Here is a 23,569-nt window from a genome sequence, read left to right as displayed (position 1 = left end):
ACCTTTGCAGCATCCCTCAGTCATGTGATTGCTGTTACAGTTAGTAAACAATGTCCTATGCCTGACCTGTCCTTTTTTCTTCCCCTTCCCTTGCAGAGCAGACAGATTGGAGAGGAAGGGATTGCAAGAGAGTAAGCTGTTTGCTCTTCTACACATCAAAAGCAATGTGATTGCACCAGCAGCCCAGGGCTGTGAGCCATGGATACCCTATGCAAATAAGTTACTCTCTTGAAATCCCTTCCTCTCCAATCTCTCCACTCTGCAGGAGTGGGGAGGAGAAAAAAAGCAAGTGATTTCTGTGGGCAATCAGTTTAATCAATTCAGTTGAACTCTGTAGGAATCAGCTGAAGTTGAAAGAACAAGTGGTAATGCATGAAATAATGTTGCATGAGGTAAAAGCAAGGGTGGTTCACAAAGACAGAAAGGTAGTGACTGGTCTTGGTATAAGCTAGATTGAGCTATGTTTTCTTTTTCCTTATCTCATGTGTTTACAGGCAGTCCTTGGTTAACAACGGTAACTGGGACCGGGAACTCCATCATTAAGTGATATGGTAATAAAGCGCAACATCACGTGACTGCACCAACTTTACAACAGCAGTTCCTGCAGTTCCAGTTGTGGTTGTTAGGTGAATTCCGCATGGTTGTTAGGTGCAGTGTCACGTGATCGCCATTTGCAACCTCCTGCCAGCTTCTCCACTGACTCTGCTTGTTGGAAGACGGCAATGAAGCAAATGGTGATCATGTGACCGCAGGACACTGTGATAGTTGTAAGTGCGAGCCAGTTGCCAAGCGGCCAAATCGCGATCACAAGATCATTGGGGCGGCACACAACTTCAAGGACTAGCTGCAAGTCTCCTATTTCAGCACTGCTGTAACTTCAAATGGTCACTGAACAGTCATTAACTGTAATTTCTTTATTATTATTTCTTATTGCTTGTCTCCATTTTGTATAACTCCACTTATCCCAGAAGGCAATAGCATGGTAGGTAGGTAGGTATGATGTATGCATAGAATCAAATAATAAAAATACTGAGCCTTATTATAGACTTTATTATTGATTTTATTTTTTAATCAAAGCTGCCCAACTCAAGATTTGAAATAACAGCATAGCTAGCTGTTAGAAGTTCCATTACTGGTAGTCCTCATTTAGCAACCACAATTGGGACTGGTACCTCAGTCATTAGGTGAAGCAGTCAGTAAGTGAAACCACGACTGTACTTATGATCTTACTTCAGCTTTCCTTTGCTTTACAAACCTAAGAAGGTTGTAAATGGGAGGACTGGTCACAAAGTTACTTTTTCATCACTGTCATAACTGTGGTAACTAAACAAGGCAGTCACTAAACTAGGACTGCCTGTATTGATTTGGGGCTATTTCAGAAAACCAATGTACCCAAAAACTGTAGACAAAAGGATAGTCCATGCTTGTGGTAAATTTCTAAGTGTCCGTACTCAGGAAGTGAAATCCTTCATCTTATTCTGAAAGAATGTAATATATCCTGTCTCTAGTTCTTCCCTGTTCTCCTAAAATCATCCCATCTATTCTTCCTCTTAGGTGCCATCAATTCTCAAAGAACACTTGTTGCACAAAGCTGCATATAGACTTCTGACATTACTGACCTGTTTCTCTAGTGCCTTCCGTGACTTTGGTTGATCCTGAAAAGGTAGCGGCAGCATCAGACCTGGCTAATATTTATATGGGAACCTTTCCAGAAATATCAGGGCTGGAGATTAGGCTGGGAAGTCAAAAAAATAACCTGGAAGAAGGCAGTGATAAACCACTTCCATACTGTCATCAAGAAAACTTCATGGACATGTCCAAGGAGTCAGCAGGAATCAATTACTTTTTTCCATGATCCCTATTTGATGAAACCTAATATCCTGTTTACTATCTTTAATCTATCTCTTTTCCTCTCTGAATATTAGGCCACTAATACTATACTTTGAGATTATTTAGGAAACTGTATACAGTAATAGAATGTTCCAAATCTTTTCTAACTCCTTAATATATTACTCTTACATTGCCATTCTTCTATGGAAGAACTGTTGAAACCATTAATGGGAAGCACTGCTCCTTTTTAAGCTTTTGAAAGAAAACATATGGCCAAAAGTGGAAAATTAAATGGACTAGCTAGATATTAGACCAATCCACCATGGCAATTGGGATATGTTTATCTTTTAATCTCCTATATAGTAAAAAATACTTTACTAACAATAAGTATCTTATTATATTTAAACAAAATTATCATTTCACATTATTTTCCAACTTCCCTTGTCAAAAAATCTTACGCCTGTAATATTTTTAATCAAAGTTCAATCCTACCTCCCTATTTTTGCCCACATTCTCCCTTCATCAGCTTGCAAATAACATTCTCAAAAGAACTGCTGTTCCACTGTAGGAACTAAATGTTCCTACACAGCTTGAGAAAACATTTTGAAAAAGTTAAAATACAAATATTATTCGTTCCCCTTTATCAGAGGTAAAAAGTACCAAGTTGATTATTACTTCAATTAACTTTACTAACAACCAAATGTTTTTTTTCAGTGAGATAGGTAGGTAGTTAGAGTGAGCAAGTCTGAAATGGGTTATTCTGACCTTACCAAAAATGTGCCAAATGATGTTCCAGTTATTCCTGATTTCTTCTGAGTTTGAAATAGCTCTGATATAAATTCAAGCCATTTTGAACTTAGAACAATTCTGGAATAGTCGGAACAGCACTGGAACACTTCCAGTAATGTCAGGACAGCTATTTTGGAATCAGAGCAACATATGGGCTTGAAACAAGATTGTCTGAAATCTTTGATTGAAAAAATGAAGCAGCAAAAACCATTGGTCAAAACTTAAAACCACTGGTCAAAATGATGTACATTCTAGCAAGAATTCTATGCAATTACTGATGGTGTACAACCTGAAGTTTAAAAGCTGGCTGCTGCTGCAGCAAACTAGGTTTCTTTCCGTTTTGTAAAACAAACAAAACATTTTAAAATTATTTTTATCAGATTGCAAGCCCAACATGTGAGCCAATAATTCCTTTCTTCCATAAAATACAACATCAACTCCTACTGTTTGTTTCCTTTCCTTGTCAGTGTCAAATAAACTGTCTTTCATCAGATACTTACATTTTATGCTAATCTGTAACCCTGCCTTTGTTGGGTTTTCTCCACTTAACATTTCAATTAGTTTTTGTCTAATTTACTTCCTATGCATTCCTTCTACATATTGCTCTGTACATTCCATCTTGCCCCACTTAATGCATAATGAAAAGGCTAGAGGCTAAATTATTTATTTCTAATCATTTCCCTTGCATTTTTTAACAAAAATATAATAGAATTAGAAAATTAGAAGGACCATTTAGACCATCACATCCAATTTCCCTGCTTAATGTTGAAATACAAATTAAAACATCCCAGACAGATGGCTGAGTAATCTCTACTTGAACACATCCAATGAAGCCAAACCCACTGGGTTCCTGTTATTGCTCTTACAGAATGTTTTTTATAACATTCAATCAGAATTTATAGTCTTGTAATTTATATCTACAGTATAATTCCATGTTCTGTACAAGAGAAAATGGGTCTTGAATTTCTATATGACATGCTTTCAAGCATTTGAATTCATTCATTCATTTGTTAAATTTCTAGGCTGCCCAACTCTGCCTGATAGAGAATTACTCTCTATGAATGAAGAAACAATGTTCCTCACAATAAAAAAAACAGGAAAAAAAACAGTATTGCATAAATGGGCTTATTCATGCTTGATCAGATTCACTGTTTTCCTCCACTGGGGCTCCAGGTGTTCTTTTCTAACATTTTACCTCCAGAGTTCTTAAGAAAACCAAGGAGTTCCCTGAGAACAATGAATGAGAGAGACCACCTACAAGCCATTCAGTCTGAGGCCCTTTTCACATATCCACTCCGCAGAGCAACCAAGACCTCAGCCAGATGGCTCACCATCTCCTCTAGAAAAACCAAATTCCCTTTCAAACATATCCAGATCCATCAGAAGCTTGGGGCAGATTGATGTAATATATCCTATCTTCCTATGAGCAAGGGGAGCATAGCAAGCCAAAAGTGATGTGACCATGACAAAATACTGATAATAACATCCTCAAATCATGCCACAACTCCCCAAGCCTCTGAAAGCCATCAAGGCTTGCTGAATGATAACGACCACCCACCCAGCCCTGCCCTGCCCTGGGGCATGACAGCTCTGAATCTTGTCCTCTGGGCCCACCCAGGTCTCAATTATAAGTGACAGCAAGGTTGATTCATCCACAACCAAATCATAGATGAGGCTGGACTGTCTATTTCTCTAATCCATCAAGATTATTTTGAATTTTATTTCTGCCTTCTAAGGTATTAGGTATCTAACAAATTTTACATCTGCAAATTTTGTAAGTCTTACCTCCACTTCTTCACCCAAGTCATTAATTAAAATATTGAAGAGTAAAAACCTAGGACTGATTTTTGTTGCACCCCACTTGATACATCTCTCTCCAGTTTGATAAGGAATGGCCAATGAGCATTTTTTGGTTAAGATTTTCAAGCCAGCTATGTATTCACTAATTAGTCATGTCACCTAACCTACATTTAATTGGCTTGCTAATCATGAGTATTTTGTGAAATGTTACGTCTACAGCATTCCCACAATCTATTAAGAAAATTATCCAATCAAAAAACAAGATAAGGTTCGTCTGGCAAGATTTGCTCTTGACAAATCCATACTAATTTATGGTAATTACCTTATTTTTCAAGGTGCTTACAGATTAATTTCCTTACAATCTACTCTATATTGTATCTAGGTATCTTCCAGTGTTATGTTTTTTAGCTGTACAAACTAATCTGAATAATATTAATGTCTTCAGTATAGATAGCTAACCCTCAGCCTATATTAGGGCACTTAAGTTCCATTTACACATATTGACAATGTCGACATATTGTGAAAGTAATGGCCTTCTCAAGAGGCTGAATATCAAAAGCGTGATACTAACATGCTGAACCATACAAACAGAAGCCTTTACATGTTTCTAAAGTAGAATTGTTTCTTAGCTATTATTCATGTAATTTTTCATAATATAAACAGGAGCCTTTACATATTGTTAAAGTAGAATTGCTCATATTTCTCTAACATTTTTCAAATATATTCAAGAAGTAATTCAAAACTGAATTCAATTAAAAACCTTAATGTTTAACATGCCCATCTCTACTGAGGAAAAACTGGGCTTCTGAATATCAATCACAAGTTATTATTCTGGTGTCAACACAGTTCTTGTTGATGTGCAATATGGCTGCCAGATATCTTTCATTTTTGACAAATAATTGCAAAATCTCAGATGAAACATTCTTCAATATTGTGATACAATACAAAAAGAAGCCTAGGACAAATTTTATTTCTCCACCTCCTCAGAAAGAACTCATGAGGAATATAAATTCTTCACTCAATTATCTTACTCAAAAACACTAAAATCTCTGAGCATTAGGTCATAATACTTCAGTTCTTCCTTCCACATTCTCTAACATTTGATGTTATGGAAGGAATGGGGTCACAATAGTCTTTTAATCACTTGCATACAATTGCCACTATAAGTTTATGTTTGGATATTAGTTCAAATGTGAAAGTCCTACTTTGATCAATGCCACCACATCTCCCACTCACCACTCTCAAGGATTTGGAAAAAGGGCAGGGATATCTATTTTGGGCTTCTGTAGCCAGTAACACTTTGAAATAAGTTCCAAGAGCCCCAGGAACTGGATGGCTGACCAATCCATATTCTGGTATCTGCAAGTCTTTCTGAACCAGGCTCTGGATTCTAATGTCATTATTATTTGTATTTAAGCTTCTCAAGATAGAATCTGTGCTAACAGTCTGTTCCAATTCTGTGGAAATAAATTACTCCATTTTAATTGGGGAAAAAGCACAGTCACTAACAATGTGTGTTTCAGTACTGTGGAAAAAACAGCAGAATCATACTTTCACCTATTCAAAGACTAAACCGCCCAGCTGTAAACCTAAATAATTTCCATATTGTTGTAGAACTTTTATAAGGGGAAGAATGGAAGTGCCTTAGCAATCCTTGAATAATAATAAGTTATAAGCATCAACTGTATTCGGCTGGCTGTTAAAAGCCACTGGGTGAGTTTATCTTCAACTCTGAACAAAAGAAAAATTAACTTAAGCTTAACAACCTAAAGAATTTGCAATAAACAGCAAAAAGCTAAATACATTTTTGATCTAAGAAAGTTATAAATGGATTAAGGGCCCAGATAAATTTGGAATATTGACTTTTACTATAAAGTTTTAGAATTAACCATAAAAAAAAAGTAGCTTCTTGTAAGAAAAAGATTTATTTTGGCTATCCTGGCTATTTCAAGCCATAACAAAGATAAGTTGCTTTATGATTTTAGAAACTGGACATTAGGGGGTCTAAAGATTCTAAGCAGAAGGGAAAAAATACATGCCTGTTTAGCTTTTTGCTGTTTATTACAAATTCTTTAAGTTCTTAAGCTTATAATTAATTTTTCTTTTGTTCAGAGTTGAAGATAAACTCACCTGATGACTTTTCAGACTTGCTGGGCTCATTTCCATTCTAGCCCAATGCCTGGGTGAAGAGCCAGGCCTTCACAGCCCTCCCATAAAGCAACTGAACCCATTGCAGTTTGCATAGTGGACCACTGCATGCTGAACCAGTTGTAACTTCCAGGTAGCCTCCAAGTGCAGCCCCATTTAGAGCAAGTTACAATAATTCAACCAAGATGCAACTAAGGTGTGAGTGACAGTGAGCATGGCCTCCCAGTCCAGAAAGGGTACAACTGATGCACAAGATGAATCTGTGCAAAGCCCCCCGAGGAACACTTGCAACCTGTTCCTTCAGGAAAGTGTGTTTAATCATGAAGAGAAAATCACAAAGCATACACGTGGATGGATCTTGTCACTCAATATATGTTACTTGATATATAATTATGACTAGACTCTCATTTCAAATAGTTAATCGAATCAAGAAAATATCCTCCAGTTCCTCAGCGACACACTTGGTCACAATCAGATCACTTACATACACTTTCGTACAATTCTCAGCACAGGTCGTTTAGCTGACAAACATAAAAGTCACATGAAGGTAATCTGCATGTTTAAAAGCAAACTGAGTTACTATCTTCACAGTCTAGATAAAAAATTAACTGAAAACTCTTTTCAGCAAGTCATGAGTAGCTAGCATTTGAATAATGTTCATTTCAAGGTCAATCCACAAAGATTATTTAAAATATATTACACTTTTAAAACCTGCAAAATTAATTAAGCAACTTGTTCCCACCATGGCAACTTATTAAATGAGTTGTCAACATTAGAAAATGTATTTGCTGATGAAAGTGTGTGTATGCCGATGTGTGTATTAAGACTAAAATTATAAATTTTTGATTGAGCTAGTGTTGACATATAATAAAATATTTCTCCAAGAAATGTCAGGGCTTCTTCCAAGGCCCTTGTCATTTTATTCTGCAGTGGAGCAATTCTACATTACCTTTTGCTATGTAAGGCAATAAAGGCCAAATCAGTTATGCTATTTTAAATAATCCAGAATCCAAGTTAATTAGAACTACAAAGGAATAATAAGAGTTTAACATACAAATTATCAAATTATACATGTTCAAATTACTAGCAGCATTTCTGAAAGTCTTATAAAAATAAAAATCTATGATGCAACCCTCACATTAGTGCATAAGAACTTTTGAGAAGCTGACAACATCAGAGCATCAAGTTGTTAGTCAACAACAAGAGGCAATATCAATACATTTCCCAATTTGATAGCCTCCAATTATACTAGGCAACAAGTCACTTAATTCCCAGATGTATTGGGTGGGCAATGGTGATTATGGTAGTCTAACACATCTGGAGAGTAGTAAATTGGGGAAGGTTGTATTAATACATACAATCAAAATAACTCAATCCGTGCAACTCATATATCAACCAATAAAAAAAAACCCCAGAATCTATTCAATCAGGGGTCTAAACCAGTAAGAGCTTCACAGCAACAAATTGATTAACCCAACCAGCTATCTCACATTCATATACGAACCACAGAACAGCCCTGCTAAATCAGGCCACAGACTCAGTGGTGTGGTATTTTGTGTCACGCAATGGCCAACCACATATATTCAGGAAGCCAGACATGATGATAATAACTCCCTTCCAGAAGAAGGAGGCTGGTTTTTAACACTGAAAAAAAAATCCTTACCAATGCTGCTTTCTCTTCTGATTCTAAGCCAAAGACATTTCTCCGTTTTACAATCAACACATCCTTAGAGGCATCATCATCGTCATCATCCCCATCATCATCTTCGAAAAAGTTTAGGCATTCAGGTTTTGATTCGTGGACAGTTGTAGGCTCTTCTAACTCAGATTGACTCTGTAAGGCGTCCTCCTCAGGACTGCTTTTCCCAGAGAGGCCTTCTGTCTCCTGTTGCCCCAACAGGCCTGTTCTACTGAAAATTCTCCTGCATTTCTCTAAGTCTTCATCACTTAAAGAAAACTGTGTGTCTTCAGCCTGCTCAGTCCCCTCTTTTTCAGGCTTCTCTGTATGCATTTTCTTCTGCACTTTCTGGAGAAATCGTACACGAGGGGCCACTGCAAGCCCAAGAGAGCTACAAAACAGAAAAGCATCAAGTATCAGAACAGGGTCTCTGCTCTAACTTTAAATGCTACCCATTAAAATCCTCAAAATCTGTTTGCATGGTATTATTTTGCAAGAGAGGAAACTTCTACTGGTGGGGAGCAGTTCTTAACATCTGGGTAGGCCAGAACACAACACACAGTAATAACACAATAAGGTGGGCATGATAGCAGGGCTGTGTTTTTCCACCTTTCTGGGGAGGTTAGAGAGACATTCTTTGTATTTTAAAATTTGCTGAGCCTATTTTAGGACCTACATTATAGTTTTCACATGCTTCCTGCCTTTTGCCCATCTTTGACCATAAAATAAAGATATTTAAAAAATTAAAAATGAAGTGTTTCCTGCCTTAAAGTGATTGAAAATCACACTGCCACTTTTCATCAACTGTACCCTGAGATTCAGTAGTGTGGTTTGAGGAGGCGACAAGTTAGGATGTTGGGGGCCACAAGTTGCCCATTCTTGTTTTATAGCAAGCCAGGATTTCTTCACTGCACGTGGCACTGTTTAACTGTTCCAGTATTCCCAAGCTGGCTTCAGTCTTTAAATGCTGGATTGAGAGTTCTCCTGCTTTGCCCAGTCATTGTAGTGACTGACCATATGCATTGATATTCAATGCATGTACATATATTTCTGTTTTTTTATCATGCTTATTGCGCCGGTTTATGAACAAAATTAAGATATGTATGCCTAACAAACTTATCAGTAAATGTAAGTCTTGAGAAGTTCAATAAATACATTAGGAAGCCAACAGAAGAGCAAAAGATCAACAGATGAGGACAGTAATAGTACAGGATACAAGTGTTACCATACTCAGAAATCCACATCCTCCTGACAATCCCCCAAAAGGGAAATTACACAAAATAGGTCCTCCCTTGATATGTCTCCTATCATGTACCACCTGGGTTTGCATGGTGTATTAAGCTATGTGGAATATTTTACATACATGTATGCACATATGTAAGTCATATATAGTTTAGGTATGACTTACATTCATTAAGGCACAAGAAATGGCATACAAATCATAACTGCTGAGCTTATACAACACTCTAAAACCAAACAAATTGCAAGATGTTATCTTAATTATGAGGATTACTCACACATCAGGCAAACTAAATTAACTCTGGCCAGCCGAACATCTAAATCTGTTGCAAACTACTTTTCTATTTTTTTCTCCATCCTTCAGTTCCCCTCATTCCTATCTTATAGATGGTTTTCCAATATGTGTTTCTTGGTTTATCTGAATAGCATCAGCCCAGCTTTTTGGCAATGCTGCTTACTGAATGGCTGACAAAGCTGAAACATAATTAAAGTAAGTGCAATCAAACAAACCATTCTCAAATATAAAAAATAGCAGTCCATTTATAAAAGGGATGCATAACATTTTGAAGTGATGTGCCATGGGTTGTATTTCAAAGGAATAGATGAGGACAAATGGGTGGGAGGGTCTGAATGTATACATAATTATAGCTTAATTAATTAAGCTTACTATGAATTTTCTTCCTATATTTAATTATTCCTTGCTGTCATATTCCAGTTATAATTTGGTGGGAACTTTTGGTGAGACTCCAAAATCTTGCAAGGTGTACGCATTCCAAAATTAAAGCAAAAACTAGAAATGAAAACGTCTTCACAACTTGCCAAAGAGACAAAAGAACTGATATGAAGCCATTCTTTCTGGGAAGGTCTTCTAAAGTTCAATCTGTCTCTCCCTCTCTCTCTGCTACCCACCTGATTTCTGAAGAAAGAAGTACACACAGAAAACTTTAAAGAATGATATGGACACCTTTATAAGGAAGAAATATTCCTTCGAAGCTAGCCATGAGTTCAGTGCATAAAGGTGACTATACCAGAAGTAGACTTTTGCCCTTCAAACCAATATCCTATGAAACATTTTATGAAAACTTCACCATCACACACTGGGGGATGGGCTGCTAGAAGTTTTTTATATTGTGCTTTAGAATATACACATATACTTCTTGCCGAACCTATCTTTAAGAGAAAAAAGACAAACTAAATCTTTTTTTTTTCATATCCTGAATACTATCAGATTCAACAGCCATTAAAAAAGACCTTGCCTTTCCTCTAGACAAAGAATCCTGTCACAAACTGCACCATCGTTTTAGAACTGCATTTAGTATTTCATTTTGTAGAAATGAAATGGAAATCAGGAAGGATCCCACAAGTCAAAGAAAATGCAAAATTGAGGCTCAGTTTTCAAACTAACTATTGTAGATCTGATTATATTGTCTGCCCTTTAATGCACTGCCCACACCATATCTTTGGGGGAAAGAAGATAAAAAGAAGACATGGATGACCAAAGCCAATACTTTTTAGCAAATTAAGCCAAGGAGATGAGTTTGGAATCATTTTTATATCCTTTTACCCCCTCAGAGCAGACTTTCCTAAACTGGTGCTCTAGAGATACACTGATCTTTAACCCATTCCTAATTATGCTGTATGTAAATCAAAAGAGCTGTACTTCAGAATCCCTAAAAGGCACCAGGTCTAAGAAACCAGCCCTAGAAAATAATGTTTAAAAGAATTAAAATAGCATATGGGCAACAGAAGCACAACACACCTGACAATGATGGAAAAATGAAAGGGAAAGGAACATTTCACTTATAATTAAATTGCCAGGCTTATTAATCTTTGGCACAAGAAATGCATAGTGCTGGCAGAATTCCATAGCAGTTTCTTTGAAGTGAACATAATATAATATGACTTTGTCTGACATCTATCATGTTGAAAATTCTTAACAAAGGGATGGGATACTGATCAAAGGAACAAGCAGAAGGTCCAGTGTTCAATTACCTGATATCTCTAAAGAGGATTGGGATCGGTGTCTCTCTCGGTGAGCCACTGAAAATCATTGCAGGCTCAAACCTTCTATCCCCCGGGCCCTAATCAAGAGGGCTACAAATCACTCTAACCAGCCATTCACAATATGGCTCAAACCAATTACTACTGAAAGAAATATACTCTGATTTTTTGAGAGAGCATAATACTACTACTGTTCCATTATCAAGTTTTAAGTTCTTCAAAATTCCTTTAAAGCATCTTGTGTACAACTTCTGCACAAGCCTATACACTGAAAAACACTGGGGAGGTGACGATTTTGAACTAGAAGGATCATTGGTCTGACTCAGCTACAGGAGCTTTGTAATGTTCTCAAATGTCAAACACATCTGAACAGCAAAAGCCACCTAAGGTTTGACATTCCCAAGAGGGGGAATCCAGGATATCTCCTTCCATGAATATCTAATGTTGAGGTCTAATGAAATTTCCTTGCTTGGGTGAGGCACATTAATTAGTTATTGGTATACTGATTATGTTTGATTGGTGAAACCCAGACTCAAGATTTCACTCACTATGTGAGTCTGATCACTCTCTCTGTGTTCAATCTACTTACAAGGCTGTATTTCTGTGGGTAAAATCAGGGGAGGGGATCGCCTCAGATGTTATGCTCTATTGTCCCAGAAAAAAGATGGGAAACAAGTAGATGGTTGGTAGATACACAAGACAGACAGACAGACATAGCAGATTTGCTATTGATCCTGGTGTGAATTTATGATCTTTTGGGAGGAGAAGGGTTGTGGGGGGGGGGGAATGAAGTCAGGGTATCAGAGAGGAATCTTAGAAGATAAGAACCAAGTAGGAAGGAAAAAAGCTGTATATGAATGGAATTAGGAACTGTAGATGTGGTTGGAAAACAAGTAGAAAATTTGCAAAGTAGAAGGAATACTTTGCACAGCCAGATTTCAGAGGTATGACTGAATGGTGAGCATTGGTGCACTATCGCCTGCCAGCAGTGAAGGCTACAAGGAGGGGCTTCCGTCACCTTCGCTGATGTCGCATCTAACTTCTGGCCATTGTTGCTGCTGTGACTGAAGCAACAGCAAAGACTGGCTGAGTTGGATCCGTACAGCCACAGCATGGAAATATTGTAGTTCCAGTTTCAGAACGTTCTTGGCTGGAGGCTGATGTTGAAAACAAGCCTCACTTGACTGCAGGAAGTTGAATTTGCAGAGATCCTTGGACATTAAAGTTGGACAATCAGCACTGAAGTGCAGCTGTTGCCAGAGCAATGAGAAAGGACCTCACCCTGGCCATGAAGAAGCATCCAATTGCTGCTGCCTGTCACTGTGACCTTTGGCTTACCTATTAGTGATATTTGGGTGGTTTAGGAGGAACAGTAGTTCTCTCTGGGGGAGGAACAGGAAATGGTGGTGGAATGCTCCCTGGAGGGGACAGGGGAAGGACAACCTGAGGACCTTAGTGAGCAATTACAGAGGATGGCTCTGGGGAAGAATAGGTAGGTAGTAGGGGGTACAGTTCCCAGATTGCTAGTCCCCCTGGTGGAGTGGTTGTGATAAGTTGCTATTGGTATGAAACCTCTAGTTGTGATGGGGGATGAGCTTGGAGAGCTCCTGGGGACTATCATTGGCAGGAACCAAATAACCATGGTAAGGGGCAGGGGGAGGTATGACAGGAGACATTATCTTAGTAGATTTCTAAGTAACCTTTGATTTCATCAATTATGGTATCCTTCTGGACAGTTGAGGCTCAGTCTTAGCAGATGGAGTGGCTATAGGTTTGGAAACCAACTGATTTCAGCAATATTCCATTTTTAGTGCTAGATAGGGTCATACTTCCAGGAAGCAAACCGGCCCATAATCTCGGGGTCTTCCTGGACTCTCAGCTCCTGCTTCAGAACCAGGAATCAGCCATGACCAGGAGAATCTTTGCATTATCAGTATGCAAAGATGCCATTTTGGGATCAAGAGGGGGATTTCTATGAAATATAAACCTTCCTGTTTTCCTTTACAATTAATTAATTGATTTGTTCGTTGGTATTTTTATTCTGTTGTATGCCATGGATTTGTGGCAAATCTATGAGGGAAGCAAAATTAAAGGACTCCATGGCAGCAAGAGGGAAAATAGGTGAAAAGGAGGGAGAGGTGGGGATGGAAAGAAGACATGGCAGTAGCAGCAGGAACTGGGGAAAATAAGGAGTCTATCTTTATTTTCTAACCCCTATCTTGGGAGTTAATGCTTGTGATTTTCTTTAATAGAAGGACCAGCAACAAACAGATCTCTTGATCTTTCCCCCAGTCTCTGCCCCTTTATTTTCTAAACCCCCTTCTGAGTTGTTTTCACAACTATCTAGCTGCTGTTGTTATTGTTATTTATGGCCAAAAAATGTGAATAGCAAATACAGATATAATTTAGACATAAGATAAAACAGATTAACAGATACAATAAATTGATAGATATTACATAAAACATTTAAACAAAACTGTACTATGCATGCCTAAAGGCTGTACTTATCATGAGGGTGGGGGAATTTCTCCCTAAAATGACATGCTCTATGCAAAGTTGCTTGTAATCACAATTAAATGTGTGTGTGTGTGTGTGTGTGTGTTCATGTCAGCCTTACCAGGTAGACCAGTCAGGAAACACAACCAGATGAGCTAATTCTACTTTATTGTAAGGCTACATTAACAAAATCTTGCAAATTTGAAAGTACAATTCTCTCCCCATCTCCTTTACACCCCGAGAAATTAGGGAGGGTCTCTTCTGAGCCTCTTGCCCCGCCCACTATCCAACTGCAAGCTATGCTGTCTCTTACCTGACTGTTCCCTAGGCAGTGTCTCTGGGCCCTGTCTCCCAAACTCATTCCCACATACCATTGCAGTTACGTTGTAAACATTCTATTGCTACAGGTAATCCTCAACTTACAATGCCAATTGGGACTGAAATGTCCATCGCTAAGCCATGCAGTCATAAAGCACAACCTCATTGCTTAGCAACGGCCATCCCTGCAACCCCAGTTGCTGTCATTAACCAAGTCCCACAGTCATTTGGCGAGGCAACTTCCTGCCAGCCTCCCACAACCAAAGTCAGCAGTGAAGCCGGCAGGAAGTTGCAAGTCCCAGACCAACAGGCAGGTAAGTCATTGCTGCTGGATGGGGGAGGGAACAAGGGGGTACGCAAGAGGTGCAGCGTGAGTCAGAGAAGGGGGACAAGGGGGAAAGGGGGTGCACAAGAGGCATGGCGCAGGTCTGGGATGGTATACAAAAGTGCATGAGTAGCTGGCGCAGCACGAGCGCAGGCGGGGATGCATGGGTAGGGGAGACTTACTCCAGAGACTTGTGACTTTCCCTGCTGGCTTCCCTATTGACTTTCTGGGGAAGCTGGCAGAAAAGGTTGCAAATGGTGATCATATGATTATGGGGTGCTGCAACCGGTCATAAGTGCGAACCAGTTGCCAAGTGCACAGATTGCGATCAGGTGACTGTGGGGGTGCTGGGAGAGTTGGAACTCCGAGGACCATTCATAACCATCATCCTAACTTTGATGAACAAATGGTCACAGGTCAAGGACTACCTGTTTTCATTCTATCTAAATCCAGGGCAAGCACACTGCTTTTGAAAATAAATGATCATATAATAAGTCATAACGTGTGTGTGTGTGTTTTTAATTGCCATATCTTACCCAAATTTTTAAGGAATATGCATCAAACTTGGTATACTACTGGAGGTAGCCCCCATTTCATGAATATGAATTTGGTGAAATTAAAATGAATGTTTAGTTTTATGATCCACGGAATGTTTAAATGAATGCTAGAACATTAAAACTCTGATCTTAGATTGGGGCATAATTATGCCCTAACAATAACAGGAGAACTTCCTAACAAAATGTTCAGGCCATAGAGCTGCCTTATATAATATACTTAGATTGATTCATCTAGTTACTCTCTCTGAGCCCAACCCGCCTCACAGGGTTGTGGCTGTTTGGAGGAAAATAGGAGACGGGAGCATTAGGTGCCACCTTGAGTTGATCACAAATGATGGCAGGATAAAAACCAGCCAAACAAAGAAATACAATAGTGCAGGATTACCACTGAATAGAAATAGGTCTTCAAGCTTTAGGGAAGGGTCTTTCCAAGAACATACCAGGACTGAATTTAAAACCTTATACATCAAAAACTGAAACCCACTGATGAAGTGAAGACTAGCTAATGAGGACTACTAAAACAAATAACGTTTTTTTAAAAATTTGAAATTGCCACACATGTTACTGGGTTTTAATAGGCAGCACAAATGTTAAGGATTCATTTATTGCTTTTTCTCCTCATTTCCATATATATTAACTATATTTGAATGGGCTCACGTGCATGCACACACCTCCATTTGTAACAAACTGGTTTTCATTGCTAATTTGAATCAGTGAGCCAACATTGGTTTGTACAGTTCAAAAGAAATCTGTAAAAAAGGATATACAGTTTTTGTAGTTTTTGTATAGCATCTAAAATTGCTAGAGATAAATGGCACTTACAGGGCATATTCAGCAATGGATAACTTTAACACATCAAAGACCTCTTTGTTCTTCATTAGGTAGACAGATCGCAGGTAAGAAACAAAACACTAAGAAAAAAGAAAAAAACTTGTTCAAACCACAGAATCATATTTTATGCTAAAAAAAGAGACTCGGCATGTTAAAAAACTGAAACAGATACACAGTTTAAGCTCATTCCTTTTAAAAGTACAGTAGCTTATAAACACTTTCTTGATATCACAACACTGAAAATCGAGACATCCTTTTTTTCCATTATGGTTTTTATATATCTTGAGATGTTGGGTAATTTATATTTCAAACATTCCTCACTATTCATAATATCTGTATACTAAATATAAAACTAGAACTGTGGGAATATGCACATTGAAACACAGTCAAGTGTGATGGAATGGAATTATGAAGGCCAAGCTCAGGGAGATAAACATTTTCTTAGCTTGCCAGAACAGCGTGGGAGGAACAAGAGGATGAGACTGGTACCTCCCTGAGGAATTCACACTGTTGTGGCTGGATGACTTTGGGAGCTGGGGTTTTAGTCTGGGATGATTCTTGCTAGAGGTTGTAGCTAATAAACATAGCTGGACTGAATTGGCATTGTCTCTTGGAGTTCCTTGGGCTAGGCTTGACATCAATCTTCCCAGACTAAAACCCCAGCTCCCAAAGTCATCCAGCCATAACAGTGTGAATTCCTCAGGGTGGTGCCAGTCTCATCCTCTTGTTCCTCCCACGCTGTTCTGGTGAGCTAAGAAAATGTTTATCTCCCTGAGCCTGGCCTTCATAATTCCATTCCATCACATCAAGGCAGCATCAGAGTCTACTGAACAACCCAATGATTTACAGCAAGGGCTGGCAATATAACATCAGCAATGTGCTCCAGCACCAAACATGTCTTAAAATAGCACCCTCAGCTACCCCCAAAATAACTTTTAAATTTTTAAAAATGGGTGCTGTATCATGAGATGGTCGATTCTAGCAACATTTTGGCATTCAATCTCATGGTAATGGTTGGTGAGAATCATCAAAAACTCATGAGATTTGGTAATCTCACAAGATTCCTGATATTTTTGATCATTCAGTGGCACCCAGAATCTGAGAAGGCAAATTTAGCCAAAGTTCTAAAGTTAAACAAATGTGGGGATGAGAAAGGCAAATTTGCAGCGTGCACTTGGGGAGGAGCTGGATTTCAAGGATGAATTGCACAAAATTCAGTGGATCTTCCCTGATTCCTCTGTCCTTCCAATTAACCTTACCCTAATCCTAACCCCATATTGCCCCCAAATAAATAGTCATTATAACTGAACCACTATTTTGATATGCATTTCCAAGCAGGCCAGAAGCTGTGCTCTTCTGTGGCCCCCAAATCATTAAAATTCTCCCTCACTTTCAGAGACTGGGACTGTGCCTCTAAGAATGACAGAGATGCTTATAAATATAGCTTTAGTGTAAAATTTAGAAGCTTGATCTTCTGCATTTGTCCAGTCAGCAAAGTCATTTCTGCAACACTTCAGGTTTCTCAGTCATTCTCTTTAAGCAGTTCTGAACAAGAGACCACCGTTTTCAGGTCCCAAGTCTATTATGGTCCTTGCTCAACCCTAACTGTCAACATAATCATGATTCCAAAGATTTTCTTTAAGAATAAACAAACAAAATAGCAACCATGCTTAAATTCTAACTTGAACCAGGAAGAAAAAATAAATTTCAGAATTATTCTACTTTATAAGATAACAACAATCTGGGGCCAACCAGATGTGGGAATATGGGAAATCCCATCATATCTAAAGGGCACCAATGGATGCACAATTTAATTCCTGGAGTTATTAATGAACCCCAAAAGCACTGAGGATGGAACCCCTCATGCAATTTTTAGCATGGAAGAATGGGAATTTATTAACTATATGGCCAATAATAATTTTAACATTTACAGGTTAACAATCCTCATTTAACAACCACTCGTTCAGCAACAATTCGAACTTGTGATGGCGTTGATCAAGTGGTACTTGCGATCCGTCCTTGAAGTTCTAGCCATTGCAGCACCCCCGCGGTCATATGATCGCAATCTGGGTGCTCGGCAACTGGCCCAGATTTCCAACGATCACAGCATCCCACAGTCACATGATTGTAATCTGTGACCTTCCCTGCTGGCTTCCCACAAAGTCAATGGGGAAGCCAGCAGGAAGTCAGAAGTCACAATCACATGAGGTCCTCACTTAACGACCCATGGTTATTCACTTAACAATGGTAACTGGGGACTGCCAGAACTGACATCACTAAGCTGTGGAGTCCTTGAGGTGCATGGTCACATGATGTCATACTTTACAACCGCATCGCTTAGCAATGGAAATTCCAGTTCCAATTACCGTCATTAAGCAAGGACTACCTGTAAATCATTGTTTCAGTTTTGTTCTGGATAAATTTTTGAAGTACAACCCCCAGCACATTGTTCAAAGACTAAGTACAATTCACAGCCTGAAAAAAAATAACACAGCCCTCCTTCCTCAATATCATTAAATTCCTATGATTAAATTTTATGCATGAACAGGTTACCATTGTGTATGCATTGTTAGTGTTTTGGTGTTACTTATTAAGCGTGTCTGCACATTTTTGGTGGCATCCCCATCCAGTTCCACCCCAGTGAGGGGTTTTTGTAAGTGTGCTTCTTCACTTGCCTTTCAAAATAACCTCCATACTTTTTTATTATTTCTTAAAATTGAAGGTATTTGATCTGTCCTTGGAAACTATTTTAAGCTACTAATAGAAGCAACAATACAGGATATTTTTGCCCTTAAAACCTATCCTTAGAAGCATCAACAACAAAAAAGTACTAACAGGTTTTGCTTGTGGTTTCATGTTATCCAGGTTGCAGTAAAATGCTGGAAAATCACTTCTATAAAACTGAATAACCTGCTGCTATCAGCACGGCCTTTCATTTGGCTAGTAACTCAAGTGTATAATTCTAACCATACTGTTTTATGTTTCTGCAACACTGTTCAGTAATTTTTATTTGGAGAAGGAGAAAAATACTTTTGTAGATATATTTCTTGGCCCACATATGGAATTCTCATTCATTCTTCTTCTAGCTGCAAACCTTAAATGAAGACTTATTATCACTCATTGCATTTTTCAGTTTCAGTATCATGCAAAAGACCGAACAGAGCCATTCTTCGCTAGATAGCCAGATAGCCAGTACTTCGCTATCCTTTGCATTTTTTTAATCTCCTGTACACACCTTATTCCAGATGACACAAATACCTGCGGTAAAATATTTTGATGATTCCCACCAATCATTATCACGAGATCTTATGCACGTGGTTGTGCAGGAGGCCTCCTGTTCAATCTCTGACAGAATGAAATTCAGGTAAAGAAGCTGAAATTTCAGCTAAAAGGGCTACTTGGAGATCTGCAGCACTATTGGTTCCATCAGAGCTGGCTGGTACATACGTGCATGCGTCGGACTCTTAATGATACTACGTGATCCACTATCATTACTGCTGCTTTTAACTACTAATTTGGTTCAGTCAAAATTGTAAACTATATACACAGCCACTAAAAAATAAGCAACCTTTGTATTTGCTAATGTGAAGAATTTAACACTTTTTTGAAACAAGAACACACCTACCCAATAATACAGACTTTTAATGTGCCTGCTAAAATTAAAGTTACAGTGATAAAGTTTGATTGGATTCAAAATTCAGTTTAGCTATTCCATTGCAATATCTCTTACAGAGCTGCAGGGTTTGATGGCAAAATGATGGATATGTGGTACTTTAATATCAAAGGCACAACCGTTTGGAAGAGGCACTAAATATAACAAACTGTTCGCATACAGAACTATCTGAAGTGAAGATAATACAGTACTCTCTTTTAATCAGTTAAAAGGTGGGAACAAAATTACAGAATGTTGTCCTTTCTCCTCTTGCAATCCTTTATCCCCCTACTAGTTATGAAAATTTTCACACCAATATTTAATACACAGAGAATCTTTTTATCCATCAGAGTTCTAAACTCCGGTTAACAAAAATGGTCTAGTTAACCTCAACTACAGATGATGCCAGTCCAAAAGCATCTCTTAACTAGTGTTTAGACAGGAAACTGACCCGTGCTATGACCTGCAAATTTTACAGCTCCGTTGCTATCTTTTATTATGCAGTTTGAAGTCTCTGCATTAGGAAGTCATTACACTGAGCGAGGTTATCCTAAAAAATCCTATCCTGGAAACCCAAGGAAATTCTGGGCATGTGGAGACCATCAAAGTTATTTAGCTTTTATTCATGTTCAGAAAGATACTTCAGGTCTTATTCAACAGAAAGGAAGAACAGACTGTAACTTCAGTATCATGCAGCAATAAAAGAATGGCTTTAAATATAGCCGTAAAACTGGATTTACAGGCCAGGTCTACCACTAGATCTGTCGGCCTACAACAAAAGCTCGTGTCTGAACTTGTTTCATCAATATCCTGAAATTCCAAAATTATTCCACTCCACTTAATTGCAACCTTCTTTTAAAAAGGTGCTTTAGAAAGCCATTAACAAAAGGTTGCTTTGGGGGGTAGGGAATGGAGAAGCTTATTGCATTTTTTTTTCACCCATTGTAATAAGTCTTATCTTCCTCTTTCTGAGAAGGTAATTCTAACTCAGTTTTCTAGAGCTGGCACTAAATCAACAATATTTTACTGCCAGCTAATACAACTATGCAAGACTTTAACGAGATCTCAGAAAGACTCTTATGAAGAAAGCACTTGCTCCTCTTATTCAATTATATAAAGCCATAAAGACAGGGCTTTTAATCCACTTAGCAACCTGACCCTTCCACAGGCGAAACTGTCTTAAGATATTACTATTTTACATGTCTAAACAAACTCTACCTAATGTTTCTGTATCTAAACTACCACTTCCACCTCATTTTCCCAGTTTTCTACCATTATGCCTGAGGACAAATTATAGCATCATTAGAGAACAGTGCTGTTGCCACCTTCCCCAACATGGTGCCTTTCAAATGTGGCGGAATCAACTCTACCAGTACAGTCTGGCCATTGGCTGTGTTAATGTAATGGTATGTAGGAATGACCTTGGGAGACAGGGGGAAGAGCTGCAGACAGGACAACAGTCAAATAAGAGGCAGCTTAGCCTACAGAAGGAATGGGGGTATGGCAAACTTCTCAGAAGGGACCCTCCCTAGTTTCTTGGTGATGGGGGAGAAATGTACTTTCAGATTTGCAAAATTTTGCTAATGTAACCTTACAATAAAGTTGGAGCTTGTACTTCTGGGTGTGCTTCTTGGCTGGAGTACCTCACAAGGCTGACAGTGGGCTAAATATTCTAGAGTTAATTCTATGTTATCCTGTTTATGAGGCAGCTTACAGCAATTAAAATGACAAATTATAAAAGTTACATTTATACAGTATATGCCGAGAGATCCAGGAAAATTAGCAGGATCTCTGCCAAGGCGATTAAAGTAATCTTAGTACTATATCCTGGGTGACACCCCAATTAAAATGGATCCAGATCTCCAGCTACAAGGCCACAACTTCTTCAATCACCTTCCAAAGTTGGAAGATTAAAGACTTGCCTATAATTACAAAGTTCTTTCATGTTCATGGAGTTGTTGTTGTTTTTTTCCCCAATAAAGCTCATCTGATTGCTTCCTTTAAGCAAACAGGAAACATCCATCACTCAAGGAGGCATTAATCACCTCCTATATTCACAGGACCAGTCCTGATCTAGTCGATTTAAGCAGCCAGGAGAGATATAGTTCAACCAAACAGGCTGTGGCCTGCACTTCTCCAGACATCCCATTTCTATCTGCAAGATCTATAAGTTGAAAAGAATCCATATGAACATACCTCCCTACTGACTGTCCCAATACTGGTGTCCACATTGAGATGAATCTGACTGGCTTTGTCTGCAACTACTGATGACAGTTTTTTTATAATGAGCATTTGACTGCCCTAGCTCCCTACCATCACCACTATACTGATGCAGGAGATGCTCACAGTATGGAAAAGCATCAGTCTTTTCTGTGCAGATACAATAATTCAATTCAAACCATTTTGTCTTGGGGCTTCCTCCACCAGCAATCTAACCCATTTCAGTGTTCGCAGCTCCCTAATGAACCAAGATACCTTTGGAGCTCTATTGGCAGGAAGTGGATGCTTTAGAACAATAGCATCAGCTATTCTGGCCATCTCTAGATCAGTCAGGGCTGACACACAAGAAAGGAAATTGAGGAAACCATCTGGGAGCACTAAGCATCAAGGTCAGACCTTCACTTCTGCAGAGATTTCTTGCAGCTGCCAGTTTAAAACTGATCATAGAGTAATGTTTCCATAGCATTAAAGCTACAACTAGTTCTATATTCTGATAAGGAGCCCCCAATGAACCAAAAAAAAAAAAAATCCAGAATACGATCTGCTGCATGCATGGGCCCAGATACCATTTGAACAGATCATAGTCGTCATGGTAGACATGGAATCCTAAGCCACTCCTAACGGAGCAACCTCAGCATGCATATTGATGTCATCCAGAACAAGCCAAGGGTAGTCCATTGCAACATCAGATATCAATATGCCTAGCTCAGAAAGGGAGACTGTTATGCATCAGGGTGGATTCTGTTTACTATTGTATATCTCAACCACCCAGACACAGCAAACACTCAAAACTGGCAGAGAATCAAACAGAGTTTCTGGTCAGTGAGCTGGAATTCCTAAACACCACCACCTTAGCCTGTTATGTCACAGTATAACCCAGGGAACAGAGTTGGGAGAGAGGAACTCTCCCTTCCTCTCTCAATCAGATTTCTGTGATACATGCAAAGTACTTCATCCATGATCAAATTTTTGATAGCCAATGTGTCAGGATCTACGCAAACCAGAATCTTCAATTGTTTTAATGTGCTTTGATTACTAACCATACTTTTGCTTTTATTGCTAACCATAGATCAATAGTGAAATGCTGGGAATGTTATTCTAACTGTTTGCTTGACCTGCCATAAAAGGGGGGGAAAGAGGAGGCCAGGTGCCGTTATCTCTATCCTGAGCCAGACATCCAAGGCCAGGAGGTGTGAGAACTGGAGCAAGGCACGAAGAGCTGCAAGCAGGAATAGAAACCTAGAAGGGGGGGAAGTTGGGCTTAAAAAGACAAGGCTTTGCTATGTTGAGTCAGACTCAACAAACTATGATGCTGTGTGCTTCTCCTAAATAAAGAAATCTCTGATGGAACCTTTTGTCTCCAGAGGATTTACTGAACTTTGGGATTGAGTGTGCAGACTCTGACACAATGTTCTCCCAGCCACCTGACATGGCTTTAAAAAGCAAGTTCTTTGGAATGAAAGGGGCCAACTTTGCAATATCCTTGATTTACCTAGACTTTAGCCTGAAAACAGGCCAGCCACCAGCCTTCTTCCTTTTGCTATAACAGCCAGGTTGCAACCTCCCACCATATCTGCTCCTGCCAGTTACTATTCCAGTATTTGCTTGCAGACCATGCTCTATTCCCTCACTACCAAGCTATAATTTAATCAGACCAGAAATATGTGGCAGTGTCTCCCTTGTTA

The 23,569-nt window shown here is 38.9% G+C and overlaps 1 protein-coding gene across 1 annotated transcript in view; it reads right to left on the bottom strand.

Annotated features, from left to right (window-relative positions):
* The window catches only part of DDX10 (DEAD-box helicase 10), a 163,829-nt gene that overhangs the window by 107,672 nt on the left and 32,588 nt on the right, over positions 1–23,569 (bottom strand). The window contains exons 12-13 of the mRNA XM_088140641.1: positions 16,004–16,092; positions 8,231–8,636 (exon numbers count right to left, since the gene is read on the bottom strand). Coding sequence (XP_087996767.1) covers positions 8,231–8,636; positions 16,004–16,092 — 495 coding nt within the window. The remainder of the gene's footprint in view (positions 1–8,230; positions 8,637–16,003; positions 16,093–23,569) is intronic.

This window comes from Python bivittatus, unplaced genomic scaffold, assembly GCF_059951505.1.
Source record: "Python bivittatus isolate LINGU-HERP-01145 unplaced genomic scaffold, Pbiv_v1 ctg000340_np1212, whole genome shotgun sequence".
NCBI lineage: Eukaryota > Metazoa > Chordata > Lepidosauria > Squamata > Pythonidae > Python > Python bivittatus.
The sequence above is the reverse complement of the archived record's forward strand: the minus strand, read 5'-3'. Positions and strand labels throughout refer to the sequence as shown.